The sequence below is a fragment of the Apaloderma vittatum genome, unplaced genomic scaffold, assembly GCF_000703405.1.
Source record: "Apaloderma vittatum isolate BGI_N311 unplaced genomic scaffold, ASM70340v1 scaffold20026, whole genome shotgun sequence".
NCBI lineage: Eukaryota > Metazoa > Chordata > Aves > Trogoniformes > Trogonidae > Apaloderma > Apaloderma vittatum.
This window is the reverse complement of record NW_009722514.1, coordinates 17,036-34,814: the sequence shown is the minus strand read 5'-3', so window position 1 is coordinate 34,814 and position 17,779 is coordinate 17,036. Positions and strand designations below refer to the sequence as shown.

The 17,779-nt window shown below is 42.4% G+C and overlaps 1 protein-coding gene across 1 annotated transcript in view; it reads left to right on the top strand.

The window, feature by feature from the left end:
• The first annotated feature begins 237 nt into the window (after nt 1–237).
• Nucleotides 238–17,779, top strand: part of LOC104275757 (constitutive coactivator of PPAR-gamma-like protein 1) — a 32,875-nt gene continuing 15,333 nt past the window's right edge. The window contains 7 exon segments of the mRNA XM_009871802.1: nt 238–322; nt 9,788–9,916; nt 10,400–10,496; nt 11,583–11,683; nt 11,978–12,261; nt 13,645–13,732; nt 16,711–16,935. Coding sequence (XP_009870104.1) covers nt 10,469–10,496; nt 11,583–11,683; nt 11,978–12,261; nt 13,645–13,732; nt 16,711–16,935 — 726 coding nt within the window. The 5' untranslated portion in view covers nt 238–322; nt 9,788–9,916; nt 10,400–10,468.

The following is a 17,779-nucleotide window of genomic DNA, read 5'->3' as shown; positions in this document are numbered from 1 at the left end:
GAGGAAACGCGCTGAGTTTCACGGAAGAGTGCTCCCCGGGCAGAGGGGAGCAGAGGGAAGCGCATCTCGCTGCAGCAGCAGCACGCTAATGAGGTTTTTCCTGGAGTAACAAGTTTCGTCTCTCTGTTAATCCTATCACTTGGGAATTAAGGACCGATTGCAAATTTGTTTTGCTGGATGTAGAAACAGTCCGTAACGTTTTACGGGGTGCTTAAATAAATGTCTGCATTATGTTCTAGGTAATCATATTCTACCTGATGAAGATTTGGCTTCCTTTCATTGGAGTTTACTTGGTCCAGAACATCCACTAGCTTCACTTAAGGTACAGATTTCATCTAACTACCAGCAATTAAGCCACAATCAATCGTAACAGTTAATCAGGGCAGTGTAATAGTTTAACTCACAGCAGCTCTGCAAGACTCTTGTTCTGGGTCACCCTCTGGTGTCCCCGTCTCCCCCTGTTGCCTGCGGAGGATATATGTGGGAGCAATTAGCCTTACAAAGCTAAACTTGGCCTTTGTGATCCCCCTCCGTGCCCTTCAGCTCCATGAGCTAATGTAGCTTCAGCGTGGTTTGCCTTTGAGAACGTAGCTTTTTCCTCTTTTTTTAAGAGGAGAACTTCTCGTTTAGTCGTGGTTTTCAACTGTCAAAAATAATTAGCTGAGTATCTTCCTACTGTATTGGTTCATTTTCTGCTGACCTGCGTTTGTGCGTAATAGTCAGTTTTCTGTACTTCCTGAAAGTGGAAATGTGCAGCGTATTCTCCAACGTGAGAAAGCTCATGTGGCCTTCAGTAGACTACTTTATTTTTATTTTTTGAGACACATAATTTGCATTTGATGCTCTTTGTTTTAAGTATGTCTGTTCTGCTGCTTCAACACACTTGCTTTGTGCATCTGCCAAGCTATAAAAGGGAAACTGGGCACATTGGAGAATGGAGTAATAGTGACATTCCTTTCTACATCAATAGACATAACCTTTTCCCTTTCTCCTAATGTGCACCACGCAGCTAATCGGTTTGATTTTTGTAAAATCTCTAGGACTGTTTTGTTTTATGTACAACAAAATTGGGTGTGTTGTTTTGGTTTTTTCTTCCCTCCTCTTCCAAAAGTTTAGCAGCGTTGAAAAATTGTAACTGTTTTGGTGAAGATAGAATTCAAAAACAGATTAAAACTTTCAGCGGAGTTTCTCAGGCTTGCTCATGCCTTGCTTAGCGAACAGTGGTAACAATCTGATTTTTTTATTTTGCTGCTGCTCCCGTGTTTAGGAAGGTAAGTGTCAGCACATTGTAGTGGAAGAACAAACTACGCATGTGTGTTTGCTGCTTCCTTGGAACACTTGAGATGAACAAATGAAAGGCTGAAAAAGTGTGCCTGCATTTACATTTTTTTACTAAAAAGGTTAAAGTGTAGGACTTCCCTGAAAGTGGCTGGCAAGCTTTCTGATGTTCGAAATACCTGTCTGTATTTTAGGTTGAGTAGCCTTGTTTTACAGCCGGTTAAGAATATGACTTCAGACACCCAGACCTTCTGCAAAGCCTTTTAAATATGTACAGAATTACTTTACTGGAAAAAAAAAAATAGATACTTGTCATCTGTGCTTCTTCTAGCTTTGCATTTTCAGTGAAAACACCAATTGGGCTTTGTAGCTGACATTGTAAGGAAATGAATCATAGAATGAAACTTGTTTCCTGAGAGCTGTCTTAGCCAGTTCTCCTTGTATTTGTTTAATCTGTCGACCAATGAGATTTAAAAGCCGTTCCTGTTTGGCTGTTACAGGCTCGGGAAAACTGATCCTGTGTTATCAGTGAAAACGACCCAAATTATTATTAGGCTTTATTTCCCAGCAGCTTGCTGGCCCCTTGTTAAGCACGGAGCCCCAAACTAACCGCAGCGTTTCTGTCTCCTGGCTGATAATGATGTCACGAGGAGAGAAGGAAGGGCTAAAGCACCAAGGACACAAGTCTACAGAAAACTGATCTTCCGTAGTTGCTGGCCATGGAACAGCCTAGCTTCAGTTTCAGCAGTGCTTGTGGTTTGAAATTATAACTTGTTTCAGTAGCTCATGAATTCAGTTTAGTTTCATTTGGCAAACTGGCGTGTCAGTGATGCCGTTACAGCGCTCTCCGTGGAGATCTCTTCTGTTAATTGCAGATGTGCAGAAAGTGCTATTTCTTGTGCATTTTATGAATGCTTCAAAAAAAATTAAAAGACACGCTTGTATTGGCCCCATGAAGCAGTAGTAGTTTTTCAGAACGGTTGCAAAAAGTGCAAGCTGTCACAAGAACTGGAAATGGGGGGGGAAGTTGTTGTGGTTGCCCAGGATGTTCCCTGGGCTAAACTTACAAACTTTGCTTTGTTGTGTCTGTTCGGAGTTACTACTGAGTATTCTCCATACTCGGGAACCAAGGGCTCTCTAATTCCACCCCTCGTTCAACTCAGGATCGCAAAAACTTTTTTCTCGCTGTGTAAAGATTTTAATCTTTTGTATCTAAGGCAATATGGTGTGGAGCATCAAAGCCAACAGATTCCATTCCCAGTGAACTGATTTGTTGCTTTTCCTGAGAACTGTGACAGTTAATATTGGGCAGTTTAGTTTCTGTGTTCTTTCTCAATCTTTTGTTATGATGTAGCAAAATGGTTACTCTTCCTAGGAGAGAGTTCACCAGTTGAAAGGTGCAACTTAGAATAGAAACTGTCACTCCTCCCCAGTAGAGAGTTGCTGTATCTGCTCAGGTGGCAACAGTGAGGTGAAAAAAAAGCAAAACTGAGGAACCTGTTCCTCTGTTTTCAAGAGGGACACGAAAGTGGTGCATTCATCTGGGAACAGCTGAGTAGAAACGAGAAGAAGGAAGGGAAATGGAAACCTGCACTAAGAATCAGTTTTTCCCATCTCAGAGGAAATGAACCTAAGTCAGGGCAGTATCTTCACATGCTGGATGACAAGGCACGCCGGTCAGAAAAGAGCCCGCAACAACAACGACCATCAGCTCAGCAAAGCTGTTAAATTAGACCAATGCAAGTGATTTGAACTGCTTGTGCTGCAAAAGGGAAAGAAAAAAACTGGCACTGCAAGCTGTTCTGAGTTAGGATCTCATCTCTCTGCCCCTGTGTAAACAGAAACCACGTCTAATAAATGTGGGGACCTGTGCTTGCGTCCTGCCACCTGGCTGAGAGCAGGGCTCACTGAAATGACCACCTGAATCAGAAGCTGGAACACGAAATGAGTTGTCACACTTCCTGAGAAGTGATTTGGCTGCCAGCCCCTATCTGGAAACTAGCATTATTACTCTTTTTTGTTTGTGTGCTTTGGGATTTATTTTTTGAAGATAAAGACCATTCAGTTCTTCTGAGAAGGCTTGTTCCAGCGTGGAGCTTCCAGAGTATGTGTGATACCATCAGAATATTAGGGAGGTCGGCTTCTTATCTCAGGAATGAATTAGCACCGATTTGGGAGCACGCACCACTGAAGAAGCGCTGACTCGTTATTCGCAAAGTAACCCTAGAAACAAGTCTTAATGCAATTTCCCTTTTTTGAAGAGTATTCAGGGAAACCTGATCTCCTTGGTTGTTTCTTCTCAGCAGAAAGAGATGCTTCCAGAAAGCAATCCAAAATATGCAGGCTAGGCTCCTTCTCTGAATTGCTCTAGGAAATTCTCTTTCTCTTTTTCAATAGGTGTCTGCCAGAGGGAGACTAATATGCTAAGTAGGTGCTTAGCTAGTGCGCTGCTGCTCAGGTACCGTGGAGTGGCCCTCATAAAGACCTGCTTAAAGTCAGTGTCTGTCTGGTTTTGTTTGTGGTTTGGGTTTTGTTTTTATACAAAGGGTTATCGTGGGATGATGCAGATCAGAAAGGACCTCAGGAAGTCATCTGGTCCAGCCGTCTGCTAAAAACGTGGTCAGCTTGAGGTCAGAAGAGGTTGCTAACGGCTTTGCCTAGACTGCTCTCAAAAGGTTCCAAGGTTGGAGACTGCACAACCTGTCTGGGCAGCCTGCTCTGTGGTTTGACAGTCCCGACGGTAAAAATGTTTTGCCTTGCAAACAGTCTGAACCCGTCTTGTTTCAGGCCGCACCTGCTGTCTCGTTCTTCCACAGCGTGCCCCTGTGAAGAGCCTGGTTTTGATGCCCTTTATGTAGGAACTGGAAGATAACTCCAAAGTTTGTCTTCACCAGGCTGAATAAGCCCCGTTCCCTCTCCTCATAGAGCAAGTGCTCCGACTCCTTAACTGTCTTGACGGCCTCCTGCAGAACTAGCTCAACTTTACTGACGTCTGGCTCGAGCCCAGAACCGAGCGCGGTGCTCTTGAGGTGATCTCACGAGCGCTGAGGAGTGAGATCCCCTGCTCCGCTGGCTACGTTCCCGCTTCCCAGCCCAGGGTGCAGCTGCTCTTCTCTGCTGCCGGGACACCTTGCTGGCTCCCGTTCAGTTCGCAGTCTTCCCAGAGCCCCAGATCGCTTTTGGCACAACCTCAGCCAGGGGTTATTGCTGCCCAGGTGCGAGACTTTCCTTCTGTAGTTGTTGAAATTCTCAAGGCTCGTCCCTTGATTCCTGGCGGTGTGTGGGATTGTCACGCAGGTTCTCTCGTGTGAAGTCTGTGTCGTGCCTTTGCTGGTGTTTCTGCTCTCCCCTTTGCTTTCTGACACGGTTTTTGTCCCTCTGTTTAGATTCAGTTTTCTGGAGTCCTATATATATAAGTTATTAGCAAACGATCTCCGCGTTAGGCGTGTTCTCGTTATCCCCACAACACGCAGAGGGAGGAGGTCTGTTTCCCAGCCAGGATGGAGGGAGGAGGAGAGAGCATTTCTGATTGAATAACTTGATCAAAGCTGAGCTTTGCTGGTTTGAGGGGATTTTAAGATATTCAGGGAGCTTCTTGCCTCCTCAGAAAGCTTGTCATTGCATCGAATACACTACAAGCTCATGAGATTAAGTGTTTTTAGCATTGAAAGGCTGATACAAGATTGAAACAGATGAGATGTGATGTGTAATAGAAATTACTGGACAAAAGTAACAAAACCCAGGCAATTTGTTGTAGTATTCTTCATCATATCTTCAGCCTTTTCTCTTGCCAGTGAAAAAAGAAAAAGTTTCCTCTTTGTCACCTCACAGTAACTGAATTTTCGAGGTCTCTTTTTTTCATGGTTTGAAAATAAAACTAAACTGATTATCTGTTTCCAGCAGGCACAACAGCAGATGCTGGTACTCGAGTTGATTAGCTTTGAAAGGCTTTTCTTCCTGGAGATGATGGGCAACTGGAGTTACCCCAGAACTGGGGAGCTTTTCCCCAGTGTAACTTAGCGTCAAACCAGGACACTTGGGTCCCTTCTACAGTATCCTAATAATCCCTTGGAGTTACATGTGTGTGGGTTGATTCTCTTTCAACAAAGCTTTTCTCCAAGCCTATTTTTGTCAAAACCAAGATGGTTTCATCTTGTAGCTTCTGGACTTGTAATGCTGGCCGGTGCCTCTCGTTTTGACAAATACCTGAGTAGAATTAATTTGCTTTCCCCACTTAATCCAAAAAGTACATCAATAGCTTGCTTGTAATTTTTTTTTGTCAATGGTCTGTCACGGAATTGAAATAGAACTTTTACAACGAGCAAAGAAACTGTGCCGTTTGCAGGTGTCATGCTTTCTAGCCTCATCACTTCCAAGTGTGCTCCACCTCCATGTTTGCCTTCCCAAAACTGATTTTCCATGTTGTTGTTTCTCTGAAACTCTTCTGTAGAGGATAAAGGGGAAAAATAGCTTCTAAGAAGAAATCTCTTCATGAGAAATTGGCAGAATATGATGCTGATTTTGCTCTGAAATGCTTTGTGTGCAGCTAAAAGTAAGTTTGAACCATGAACAGATTCTCTGTAGCTTTAGAGGTTACATCTTAATTTTTCCTGCTTTTAATACTTAGTAAGACTTAGCCTGTATTTTAATGCACACAGTATTAGAAATGTGATTTATAATTCAGGACAAAATCTACAATTCTGCATTTCTGGAAGGTTCTAAAATGAATAGAAATATTTTCTTTAATAAGAGAAAAAGCCATCTTATTTCTCCACTTTTCATTTCTGATTTCTGTGTGGGTCATGACATTTTTCCTTTTGAAACAATTCTCACATCTGGACTGGATGCCTTCGAATAGAGTAAAAGAAAATAAAATCCCAATATAGATGTCTCTAAATCTGTAAGACATACTTTCAGAAGATCTCACTTAAGGAATTAAGAATTTGCTCCGGTGGGGTCTTTTAGGCCTTTTTAGGTCCTTTTAATTTAAAAGCAGCTGAACTAGGCGACAGTACCTGTAGTAAGCCCTTAATATTTCTCCCTTGAGTTTCATACTTTTAGAGCCAGAGCCGAATATTGGTGCTGGAGTGCTGTGATGTCTTCTCCTGATGCTAACTGCTTCTCGTTTGTTAAATATTACTATCTTGGGAGATCACGTAAAACTGATGATAGATCGCTGACTCCTTTCATCCGCTGGATTTTTCAAGCAACGATTGCGGCGCTGGGTGGTAACGCGGGGTTTCTCCGAGGGGCTCTGCAGAGAGCGCAGCTGACGTGACGCAGCCACGCTGTGATCCAGCTGCTTTGGAGATGGGTAACTGTTACCTGTACACATCCAAAGGGAGCTGTTCCTCAAACCGCTTGGGTTAGCAGCAAGACGAAAATCTATCGCTTCTGCCTGCAGATGGGGTGCAAAATTTTGTCACCGGTATTCGGGACCGTCAGCTTACGTGCGGACGTGAGCTACATTTGGTATCGTGGTGTATATTCAGGATGCAGTGAAAATGCGGAATTTACTCTCTGAAATGGAAGTAATTGCTGTGCCACTAAACAGTTCTTAACAGTTCTTAACAGTTCTCAACTACACTAAACTGTTCTTAATTTAGGCTCATAAAACGTGGAGCTCGTCTCTCGTAGAGAATCACCGGGTGTAGAATGAATATCCTGTCATTTGTAAAAAGTAGATGTTAGGAGAAAGAAATTAATAAAAATGGGAATCTGGGCAAAAATTCCATGGTCGAAATAGAAAGAAGGCAGTCTAAGAAATTCCCTGAGGGAATCAAATAAGAGCAGGAAAGAAAATAATTACATGTGGTAGACTCCATGTAAAATAAACAGAGGTTGTGGTACAGATTTTAAAGTTTCAAAGATGCAACTAATAAAGCGTTAATCAGAATTTTGTGTAAACTTTTCTGACGAGGCAGAATTGCAGTATTTTCTAGTACAGTGTCATACCTCTGTGTAGAACGCAAGCGTAAAGATTATCCTCTGTTTTCTCATCTCTTAAAAAATAGAACTGTTCAATTGTAATAATGATCTCTCAAGTCCTGAATCGCTGAATTTTGCAAACAGGCAGATTAAAACCTGTTAAAGCGAAAGTGTAGCTGCCCCTGTAGGCACAGACAGAGTGCTCCAGAATTTTACAGAGATTCCAGACAGAATTTTTAGAAATTCTGCAGGCACCCTCTAAAATGTAGGACACGCAGTTGGAGACCTCTTTCCTGGCCCTCCGCGCGTGCACGCCCTGCGGCACGGAGAGAAGGTAACAGACTCTGCCTGCGATGGAGTAGTTCTTCACACCCAGCTACCAGCGCTGCGCCCTGCTGCTCATTTCGCACCGGCCCGTCGTGGTTGCTTGGCCTGAGGTTTCTGTACCCTACATAGGATCACGCAGCACTTGTAAGAGCAGCAATTCCTGTAATTGTTTGCTGATAATCGCAGAATCCTAGAATGTTGGGTGTTGGAAGGGTCATCTAGTCCAACTCCCCTGCCGGAGCAGGGTCACCCAGGGCAGCCCCACAGGAAGGCGTCCAGGCGGGTTGGAAAGTCTCCAGAGCAGGAGACTCCACACCCTCTCTGGGCAGCCTGGGCCAGGGCTCTGTCAGGTAAAGAAGTTTCTCCTCATGTTGAGGTGGAACTTCCCATGTTCTAACTTAAACCCGTTATTTCTTGTTCTATTGCTGGACACCACTGGGCAGAGATTGTCCCCTTCCCCTTGACCCCCACCCCTCAGATATTTCTCTACGTCAATAAATCCCCTCTCAGCCGTCTCCTTTCCAGGCTGAACAGCCCCAGGTCTCTCCGTCTCTCTTCCCAGCAGAGATGTTCAGTCCCTTGATCCCCCTCGCAGCTCTCCCTTGGACTCTCTCCAGTAGGTCCCTGTCTCTCTGGAACTGGGAAGCCCCAAACTGGACACGTTGTTCCAGGTGTGGTCTCACCAGGGCAGAGCAGAGGGGCAGGAGAACCTCCCTAGCCCTGCTGGACACACTTTTCTTAATAATCTCCAGTTTATTTTCAGGAGGAGCCTGTTGAGAGTGTTGAGATGGAAGTCCTGGGTTTCTAGGGCTGTCCCGTTCCCTCCTTTCTGTATGTGGATGTGAGAAGGGATCAGGCCACTGAGCTGAGTCTAGAACCTGTCTGCAGCTGGTAGTCCATGAGCTGTGGGTGCTTCATCTGCAGGGGCTTGGGACATCATCCCACAAAGTTCCAGCTGCTCTTTCTTCTTACTGCAAAGGGAAGTGTTTTGCTACAAAGTCCGAAGTGATTCTTTTTGAACCCGTAGCCTGAGTCAGTGACCAGTGAACCCATGGAGTCGCCACCCCGAGAGGTGTTCAGAAAACATGTAGACGTGACACTTTGCGACGTGGTTTAGTGGTCATGGTGGTGTTGGGTTCATGGTTGGACTTGATGACCTTAGAGGGCTTTTCCAACCTTAATGATTCTGTGATTCTGTAATGGGTGTTCATCCTTTTCTTAACGTCCTGAGTAGACTGTACCGTGGGCTCAGGTCATAAACTCCAGGAAATTTTTAGCATGTGTTTCAGTGAGTATTTCTTACCCCCTTTAAATAGTTGGTGAATATGGGAGGTTGGACACATCTGTCACTGGATGGTGAAACCTCAATTCTTTTAATGCCGGAATATTGAAATGTATTTTATCAATGGAGTTGTCTGAAAGAGTTCCCTCGGTGTCTGCAAAAAGAGAAACCAGCAGTATAACCATGTTGATAGTGAAATGTGTGAAAGAGGAAGTAATTATGCTACATCATAGCATGAGAGAAATCCATACATCTTTCTTTGTGGACGTGTAATATGTAAGAAATAGAAATAATTTCTTGCCTGACATGTTATATGTAATGTGAAGCTGTATGAGTATGTTCTGATAACGGATAATGAAATACGCAAAATTTGAAAACTCTGATTATTAAAAGATGTAATCTTCAAATAATGACTTTGAGACCGATTTCTGTAGAATGTTGAAAATAAGTTCCCTTGAGATACTCCTCTATTTGTTTTTCACATCCTGCCTTTTCTGTGTACATAGAGATCTTTCTGTTCCTAGTGGATCTCTTTGATCAGTTCTTATATCACTTCACATTCAGAATATAAACTGTGTCAAAATGAAATATTTTCTGGTGTATATGTGTATAGATACATATAAAAGGGATGTATATGTGTTGGATAAAGCATTTTACACTAGAAAGCAGTAACATAATTAACACTGTTGCCCTTGTTTGATGTTGGAGCTGATATTTAACCAGCAAATATTTACAGAGAGGTGACGTTTCGCATAGCTGTAACTATACCGTAGATGAAAAATAAGTCATTTAAGGTGAAGCATGGAAAAACAGGGTGGGAGGCGCAAAAAATGTGTAGGTGCTGAATCTGACAACGTGGAATTTGTTGAATATCTTTTTCAATAAATAAATAAATAAAGTTCTCTGCTGTGTAACTGAAATATCTTGGGCTACCCTGTCATTTCTTACTGGCCTGCATGTTTGTTTGCACAGGTACGTGCTCACCAGTTAGTTTTACCGCCTTGTGACGTAGTGATCAAAGCCGTAGCTGACTACGTCCGTAATATTCAGGACACCACCGATTTGGATGCCATAGCAAAAGATGTTTTTCAGCATTCACAGGTAAAGTATAAAACAGAATGCTGGCTTGTTGTTTGGGGTTTTATAAACCACTTGTGCCATACATTTGTGTTGATAAACCGCGTTCTGTATAAACGGTATTTTGCATCCATGGATAACAGCAAACTGTTGGTGTATGTGTTGTCTTAGATACCCTAATTTCTCTTTCCATGGTTTCCAAAGATAAAAGAACCAGGTTTACCCTCAGTGCTCAAAAATTAAATTCTTGACAACCAAAGGAGTGTTGTAGTCTGGCGTTGTGCCCCGTGACTGACAATCAGTGGTACCCGAAAGTGGGATTTTCAAGTTTTACCTTTCAGGGATTGACGTAATATTTCTCCTGGTGGAATAGTGCTCTAATCCTCATGGGTCCGTAGGTGTTAATACTGGGTGTGACGTGGTGTATGGTAACTTCTTCACAGTACGGTGCTGACCTATAAATGACGCGCCTGGATTTGCTCCTGACAGACCTTTCTTTTATTTTAGTCTAGAACAGATGACAAAGTTACTCGATTTAAGAGAGCGGTTGCTTATTACTCAGCAACTAATAAACCTATGCCATTTCATCCACCACATTACCTGGGTAAGTGAGTAAAGACATAAGGCTTTTCCTTTTAACTGTTTCTGGCAGAGCCCTAAATCACAAATACTCTTCTTAGTACTGTCTTAGAAAGATGTCAATGTTCTCTGGCAGCTTTTCATGGCATATGATGTCTCAGAAGAAGGTGTTCGTAGAATGCATGCAGAGGTTGTGTTCTTTTCCCAAAAAGAGGAGAACAAGCTGGACCAATTTTTCCCTTAGCTCTTGCTGCATCGTTTTGAGCATTAGGATGCTTGAGAGTAGGGGACTGTCAGCAACTGAAATCTGGTGAACAGTTCCATTCCTGAAGAGATTTTTCTACTTCTAGTCCATAAAATATATTTCCCGTTTCCCACTGGACTTACCAGATGTGTTTTAGAAATCCCTTTATAGTATTTGGGTTTTCGCTGTTGTAACATACCTGCTTATGCTGCAGCCACACGTTTGCAGGTTGTTCTCCAGGCTTACAGATTAACGGTGTGATCACAAGCGTTTATTCCACATACCTCATTCCTAACATTAAAACAGAAGTTGAGCTGACATTTTCTAAAGATTTTCGGTTACCATACTGGTACACTGATACAAATTCTTCCTCCTCTTTTTCTTGGGGGGGGAAGATGTCTTTATTTACATTTGAAGACATGAATTAAAGGGCATTAAGGCTGCTGTAGGTCAAATATCAGGAACTGCCAGCATTACTTGCTTGCGTGGCATTGTCTTTGCTGGCCTCATTGTTATGTCTCTTGGGCTTTTTTAGTTCTAAGCTTCCTTTGATTCCCTGGTAGAATAGAAATTTGTGGTAGTGAGAGGTACAAAGAAGGGAAGAAAGGTAAGACAAGTGAAATAGGCTTCACAGGCTACAAATATTTTTATTAAAAGGCAAAAATTGATAAAACAGACTTAAAGGTGTGCTAGAAAACATACTAACAATGAGAATAAATAGACCGTAGAAGCAAAGGGATAAAGAGGGTAACATTTGTGTCAAATAGCAAGTGTTTTCATGAGTGTCTTTTTTTTTCTTGTTTTGTTTTGTTGTGGTTTTTTTTTTTCCTTTTTTTCTTCTTTTTCCTCTTCCTGTGTGCAACACAGCAGCCAGACCAAATCAGTTTGGTATGCCAGGGATAGTGCCACCATATGTTCCTTCTCAGATGCTTAACATTCCACAGACCTCACTGCAAGCAAAACCTGTGGTAAGTACAGCCCTCTGCTCTTCTCCTTGGGAGAAACCTGCCCTACTCATGCCATTAAAGTCTAGATGGGAAAGATATCTCTTACGTTTTTCGGTGTGGGCATTCACCGATTGAATTTTAAGTCTGGAACTACAGCGATGCTTCAGACTCGGGTAGAACAATTTTTGTGGGTGTCCCCGGTGGCTGAGATTTAATCCGTGTGTCCGGAAGATGCCGCCTGGTGAACTGATGCATCTTGTTTTAAAAGAGAAGCCTTTTTCTTGTCTTCACTGAAGAAAGATCGCTTTATTTTAGGCCCAGCAGATGTCCAATCAGGGTGGGGCCCAAGGTCAGGGTCCATACCCATATAGTCTCTCTGAGCCAGCCATCACCTTGGAAACAGGAGGAAAAAGCCTTTCTGAGCAGAACAGCTACAGTAACATTCCTCACGAAGGAAAACATACACCATTGTATGAACGATCTTCTCCAATAAATCCAGCTCAGAGTGGGAGCCCCAATCACGTGGATTCAACCTATTTTCCTGCCTCTTCTACATCTTCGTCCTCCGACAATGATGAAGGCAATGGCGGTGCAGTGAAGTAAGTTTTTTTTGCTCAGCTTCTGTTAAAATAAATTTATTTTCAAAATCTTTCACCAGCATCCTGAAAGAAAGAAACCTACAAATTAATGGTATGATAGACCTTAAAAAAATATATTTAGGTCACGATGACTGTAAACAGACATGGTTCACTCTAGTCGTCTTGTTCATTTACAAGCAGAAATCCAAAACTAAATAAGGTTGGGTGTTTCTTCACTTCTGCCCTTATGCTTTATTGAAAGGAGGGGAGAGTGAGATTTTAGTAAATGTCATAAAGCCTTTGAGTTCTTTACTCTGTGTAAAAGAAATATTCCAAAATCACAGTATAATTTATTAAAATTCCTATTGCTAAAAGCTGTGAAACTTCACTGCATGTGTCGCATTTATACTTCTTTGGGGATAACGTGGCCTTGCAAAGAAACATGATGTGGCCGTCCGAAATTCACTGTTCAAGGCAGCGACTAAAGAGTCCTCACCAACGAGCTCTGCAGGCAGCAAAGTGGCAGTGAAATTGGTTTTCCTCTATTGAAATTAGTTTTTCTTCTACCAATGTGCCTCGTTCGCTGCAAAAGTCTTTGACTCCTGCTAGCGCTTGTGGCTGTCGTGGGCAGTGAAGTTGCGCAGACTTTCTTTTAATTACCGCTCCCTGACCTACAGAAAGGAAATTCAGACGGAGGCAGTTTGTGTTTACCTTTGTCTCGTTAGGCAGAGTGGCTTAATGGCGTGAGAGTCAAAGCCTGAGGCTTCAGCAGGTCTGTGACTGCCTCTGAAAGTCCGAAGTCACGTGTAATAGTGTGTTACTACTGGCTGTTAAATGCTGAATGTGTCTACAATTAGCGTGTTGGCTCAAACTTCGGGTTTTTTGGTGCAGTCTTAACCAACTTTAAATGTTACCGTGTGTTCTGCTGAGTGAATCAAGTAAGTTTGTATAGCTTCCTTCAAGTGCAGAACTGGAGGTGGTACCTGCTTTATAAGGTGTTTTTCAGCATTTTTGAGAGCGTTGCCTTCATGCATTTTATGCAATAAATTCTTCAGAAATTTAGAAACTCAAATCTAGGCAGTGTCGTTTATATTGCAGTTTGAAGAAATCTTCTAAATGAGGCAAAATTAATTATTTTGAGTTCAGTCCAGAACTTTACCTGCATGAACGTTATTTAGTCGTTGTACAGCTTTTAAATACGATCCAAGTGTTGACATAGTATAAGTGAGTAAATGTTGGTCTTAAAGTCCTGAAGAGACTTAAAAATTGACTTTTCTAATACGTACAACGTGCCTTAAAATCAGAGTCTCTAGCCCGTAGTTGCAGTAACAGTCAGCAAGGATTTATCTCACTGTATCTTAAACAGCACTTTAATACAATGTTTTTCTTCATGTCATCCTGCAGCCATGTCAGTGGGAACAAAATAGGCTGGGAAAAAACAGGAACCCAGTCAGAAAGTCAAACACGTGGAGAGCTGGGAGACCAAACAAAGGTAATTCCTTGAGTTCCAAACGTTTTGAGTCATTAGCGTGTACTAAAGCTTTACAGCAAACTCCTGAGTAGAGTTTTCACTGTTCATGTGTAAACTCTTTGAAATTTTTGTGAATGATGAACCAACAGCTTTACAGTAGGAGGTTTTCCAAGGAATATTGTAGTGTATGCATCAAAATGAAGATTAAAGAGAATGTGTTTGAAGATACTAGATATAAAATAGAGGGCAAGCAGTAACAGCGGCAGGCCCAGCCCTAACCCTTGGCGAGCTCTAACGCACAATGTTAGCCACACACCATCGCACGTGTGTTAAAGCTCAGCTGAGGAGCGAAAGTCATTTGTAACGTCCTCCTGTGCATTTCACAAAATGTGTGTTCAAGAACCTCTGTGGGACCAGATAGAACGTACTTAACTAAGTAAGGATGAGGTAACTAAGCCCTTGATAAAGACTTCCCATTTTCATATTAAATTTCTTCAAGATTTAAAACCGTTGTCAAATGTGCGATGTCTGTATACCAGGTCTGAACTGCGCTTGGAAAGAGGATTCAAAGCATTTGCACTTTTTACCTCCGTGTCTTTGTGACGGAACTGTGCACCAACTGTTAATTTTGTGTTTAAAACAAAAAATAAAATCATGAGTCACTTACGCTATAGACAAACAGAACGTTTTCCCTGTACTTTTGGCATAGAAATTCCAGTAAACTTGGGCTTTGTGCTTAAAATATCAAACTGATGATTTCATCCATCGGCGGTTATTATTTTTGCAGACTACGCCCCGTAAGATAACTGTATCTGCTTGCCCATTAGTCACTGTATGCAAATGCTTATTTGACCTATTCTGTTCCTCTCTCGGCCGCGTTACGGGCCGGGCGGGCAGCGATGTGCCGCACAGAGCCCAGCTTGGGACGGGTGGGACGTCCTCAGTGGCACCTCTGGCTCCTGCCTGTCTTTGCGCACACAGAATTACAGCCATGTCAGCAGTGATAAACTTTCCGATAGATGCCCACGTGCAGTCTGACTTAAATGCGTCCAGTTTAACGTATAAACACTTGGGAGGCAGAGTCATAGAATCGTTCGGGTTGGAAAAAGACCTTTAAGACCGTTGAGTCTGACCGTTAACCCGTCAGTGGCACCACTGACCCGTGTCCCCAAGCACCACATCTACACGGCCTTTAGATCCCTCCAGGGATGGAGATTCCACCGCTGCCCTGGGCAGCCTGCGCTAGTTTTACTTGTGGTTTTGTTTTGTTTTAATATCAAGGCACTTCTTCAGTCTTCAGTAGCACAGGACAGTTGCATCTGGTGAGCGTGACGGGGAGGATTCTGAGTATGTTTTGTAGATGAGCTCATTTCCTAGAGAGATATATATTACTGATTGAAAAAAGAAATATTTCCTGAAGATTTCAACTGAATGAGCTCTGTGGATATCTGAGGTAACTTGAAGTGCTGAAAATCTAGCCTAGATCAGACAGGTAGCAGCAATCTTGACATTCCTTTCACTTAAATGTCAAAAATTTCTTGCCTCATGCTTGTCTCACTCCATGGTTATGCATCACGAAGGTGTGCTCATCTCATTTGGGTAGATGTATATTCCTAAATCAAAACCAAATACTTTTAACTGTGGTAATTCCTCATTCTCAGGTGCCTGGATATCGCTGGAGCAGATCTAGGGAGAACCCGGATAGTGCGAACGGGGAGGGTGTTGCTTCGTGGAGGGGTAGTTGTGTTCTTCCCTCCATGCCCCCAGTAACTGGCAGTTCTGTAAACTTCTCCTTGTGATCCACGATCACTGGCTTGGAGTTGCTGGGCTAATAAAAGACAGGGACAACAATCACCAAGCTGGGAAATATTTCACAATATAATACAGATTTAACAGAGCTGTAATAGCTCATGGGTTTCTAAAAGTCTTCTGGGTTAGTACCTTGTGGTAGGAGTGTTCTACTTTATGGGATTTAACCGTTTCTTCTGTATATTTTCATTTTTATAAATAAAATGAAGTCTGGATTGCCAACTCCAAAATAGAATCTCTCGGTAACATCCTCTTTGATTGTGTGCTTAAAATGTAACCTGAAAACGATGCTACCCCTTTGATATTTTGTTAGAGCCCGTTTTTACTGACATACGAGTACTCAATCATCACGTATTGTCAAGTGAAAAAGTGAAATTTCAGTCTGAAAAGTTTTTAATATTACTACAATAGTTTATAGGCACAAGACTGGTACGAACTCTCAAGATAAATACAGCTTTCAGGTTTTAATACAAGGACTTTTAGGAATGAACTCTACTTTTTAGGGGAGTATCTGTGAGAAATTCAACATAAGTACTTGCCAAGGGCTTATTCATCAGGTGGTTTACAGTATATTGTTACGCATCCCATTTTTCCTATAAAATTTATGGACTGCATTTCTAGAAGCGGAATAAAATTCTGCTTCAAACTTGCAATCAAATAAAGGTTGCCATTTTCTCTGACAATTTTCAGACAAAAGTTTAAAAATCTCCAAACGTTTACAAGGCTTTTGAGCTCAGACACTGCACATTTTAAATGTCTTTAAGTTGAATTGTGTAGTTTTTCCTGCTTCACCTAGAAATGAAAACCGAAAAGGGATGCGTTACTGGAAGTCTAGATAAATTACAGACCTTATGACTGTCAGTTAACCCTCTTAGTTGGGAATATCCTGAAAATACATAGATAAGAGGCCACATTTCATTAAGAGGTCATCAGCCCTCCCTTCTGTATTGTGCAATTAAAAATCAAATAATAATTACTGTTGCTGTTAAGTTAAAGCTTTAGCGTGGTGTTTATATTTTCAGTAAGTTGCTTCTGCTAGCAAATAATGCCTGAAAGTTTGCGTTGTCTGGAAAACTGATACATCACATTGTGAAGATTTACTTGTGAAAGTAAAGAAGGAAATTTGCCATTTCTCTTGGCTCCTCTCCTGGTATGTTCAAACCCCTTTTCTTTTGTACGTTGTGTTACAGGCAGAAGGTTCCTCCAGCGCTTCTTCAGGAAGTCAGGCAGCTGATGTCAAAGGGAATCAAACCAGTAATCCGCAAATCCCATGCCTCTTGTCAATGCCCACCAGAAACCACATGGATATTACCACCCCTCCATTACCTCCTGTAGCACCTGAAGTATTGAGAGTGGCAGAGCACAGGCACAAGAAGGGGTTAATGTATCCCTACATCTTTCATGTCCTAACCAAGGTAGGCATTTAAAAATGAGGATTTTGGAAATAATGACTCAGTGAATTGCACTTGCATTTCTGTCTAAAGAGAGTCCTTGATTTACGCCCTTTTTAGTGCTTTTGAGTTTTGGTTCATTTTTAGTGCTTCTAACAGGCTGGAGTTTTTTCCTCCCTGTGTTCTAACCCCTGATCTGGTCTGGTACACTATAAATATGAGATGACCGCAGTTAGAAGTGTTTGCTTACAAAATCAATGATTTTTCCTGAATATACCTCGATGTTTTTGTGTTTCCACACGTGTGTGTACACGCCTGCATGTATATGTGTTTATGTACATGTGTGTGCTTTTCTATAGAGTCCATTTCCACCTAAAAACTCCTGCGTATGTGCTTTGGCAGCTGTGCCAAGTCATTTCTATTTTCAGTGGTCAGAAGTAGTTCGATTATTTTCCCTCCCAGCCTGATCCTTCCCATCCCTGGTAGCTAGCCCTGATAGAACGAAGCGCAGCAGCTAGAAGAAATCCGTTTTGTATAATCCTGAAGTGTAATTATAGACCAACTCGATGTTCTGCATTATTGTTGATTTTCAATTTGGCTGGATTTTTAGTGCTGATGGCTTCCCCCCGCCTCTGTTTGGATATTTTACATTCTAACCTTCAGATCCTGGGTAAGCAGCAAGCATTTTTACACAGCCTAGCACCCTGCTCAGTGTGTCTGAGGAGAGCTTCTGGCAGCAGTAGGCAGTGACAACCTGCTGCAGTGTGTCCCGAAGCTGCTGAGCTCCGCTTGGTGTCCAACCGGGAGGGAGCCAGAGCAGTGGTGCTCCGGCACAACCTGTGTTTGACTTAATCTAGTCTCCAAAAAC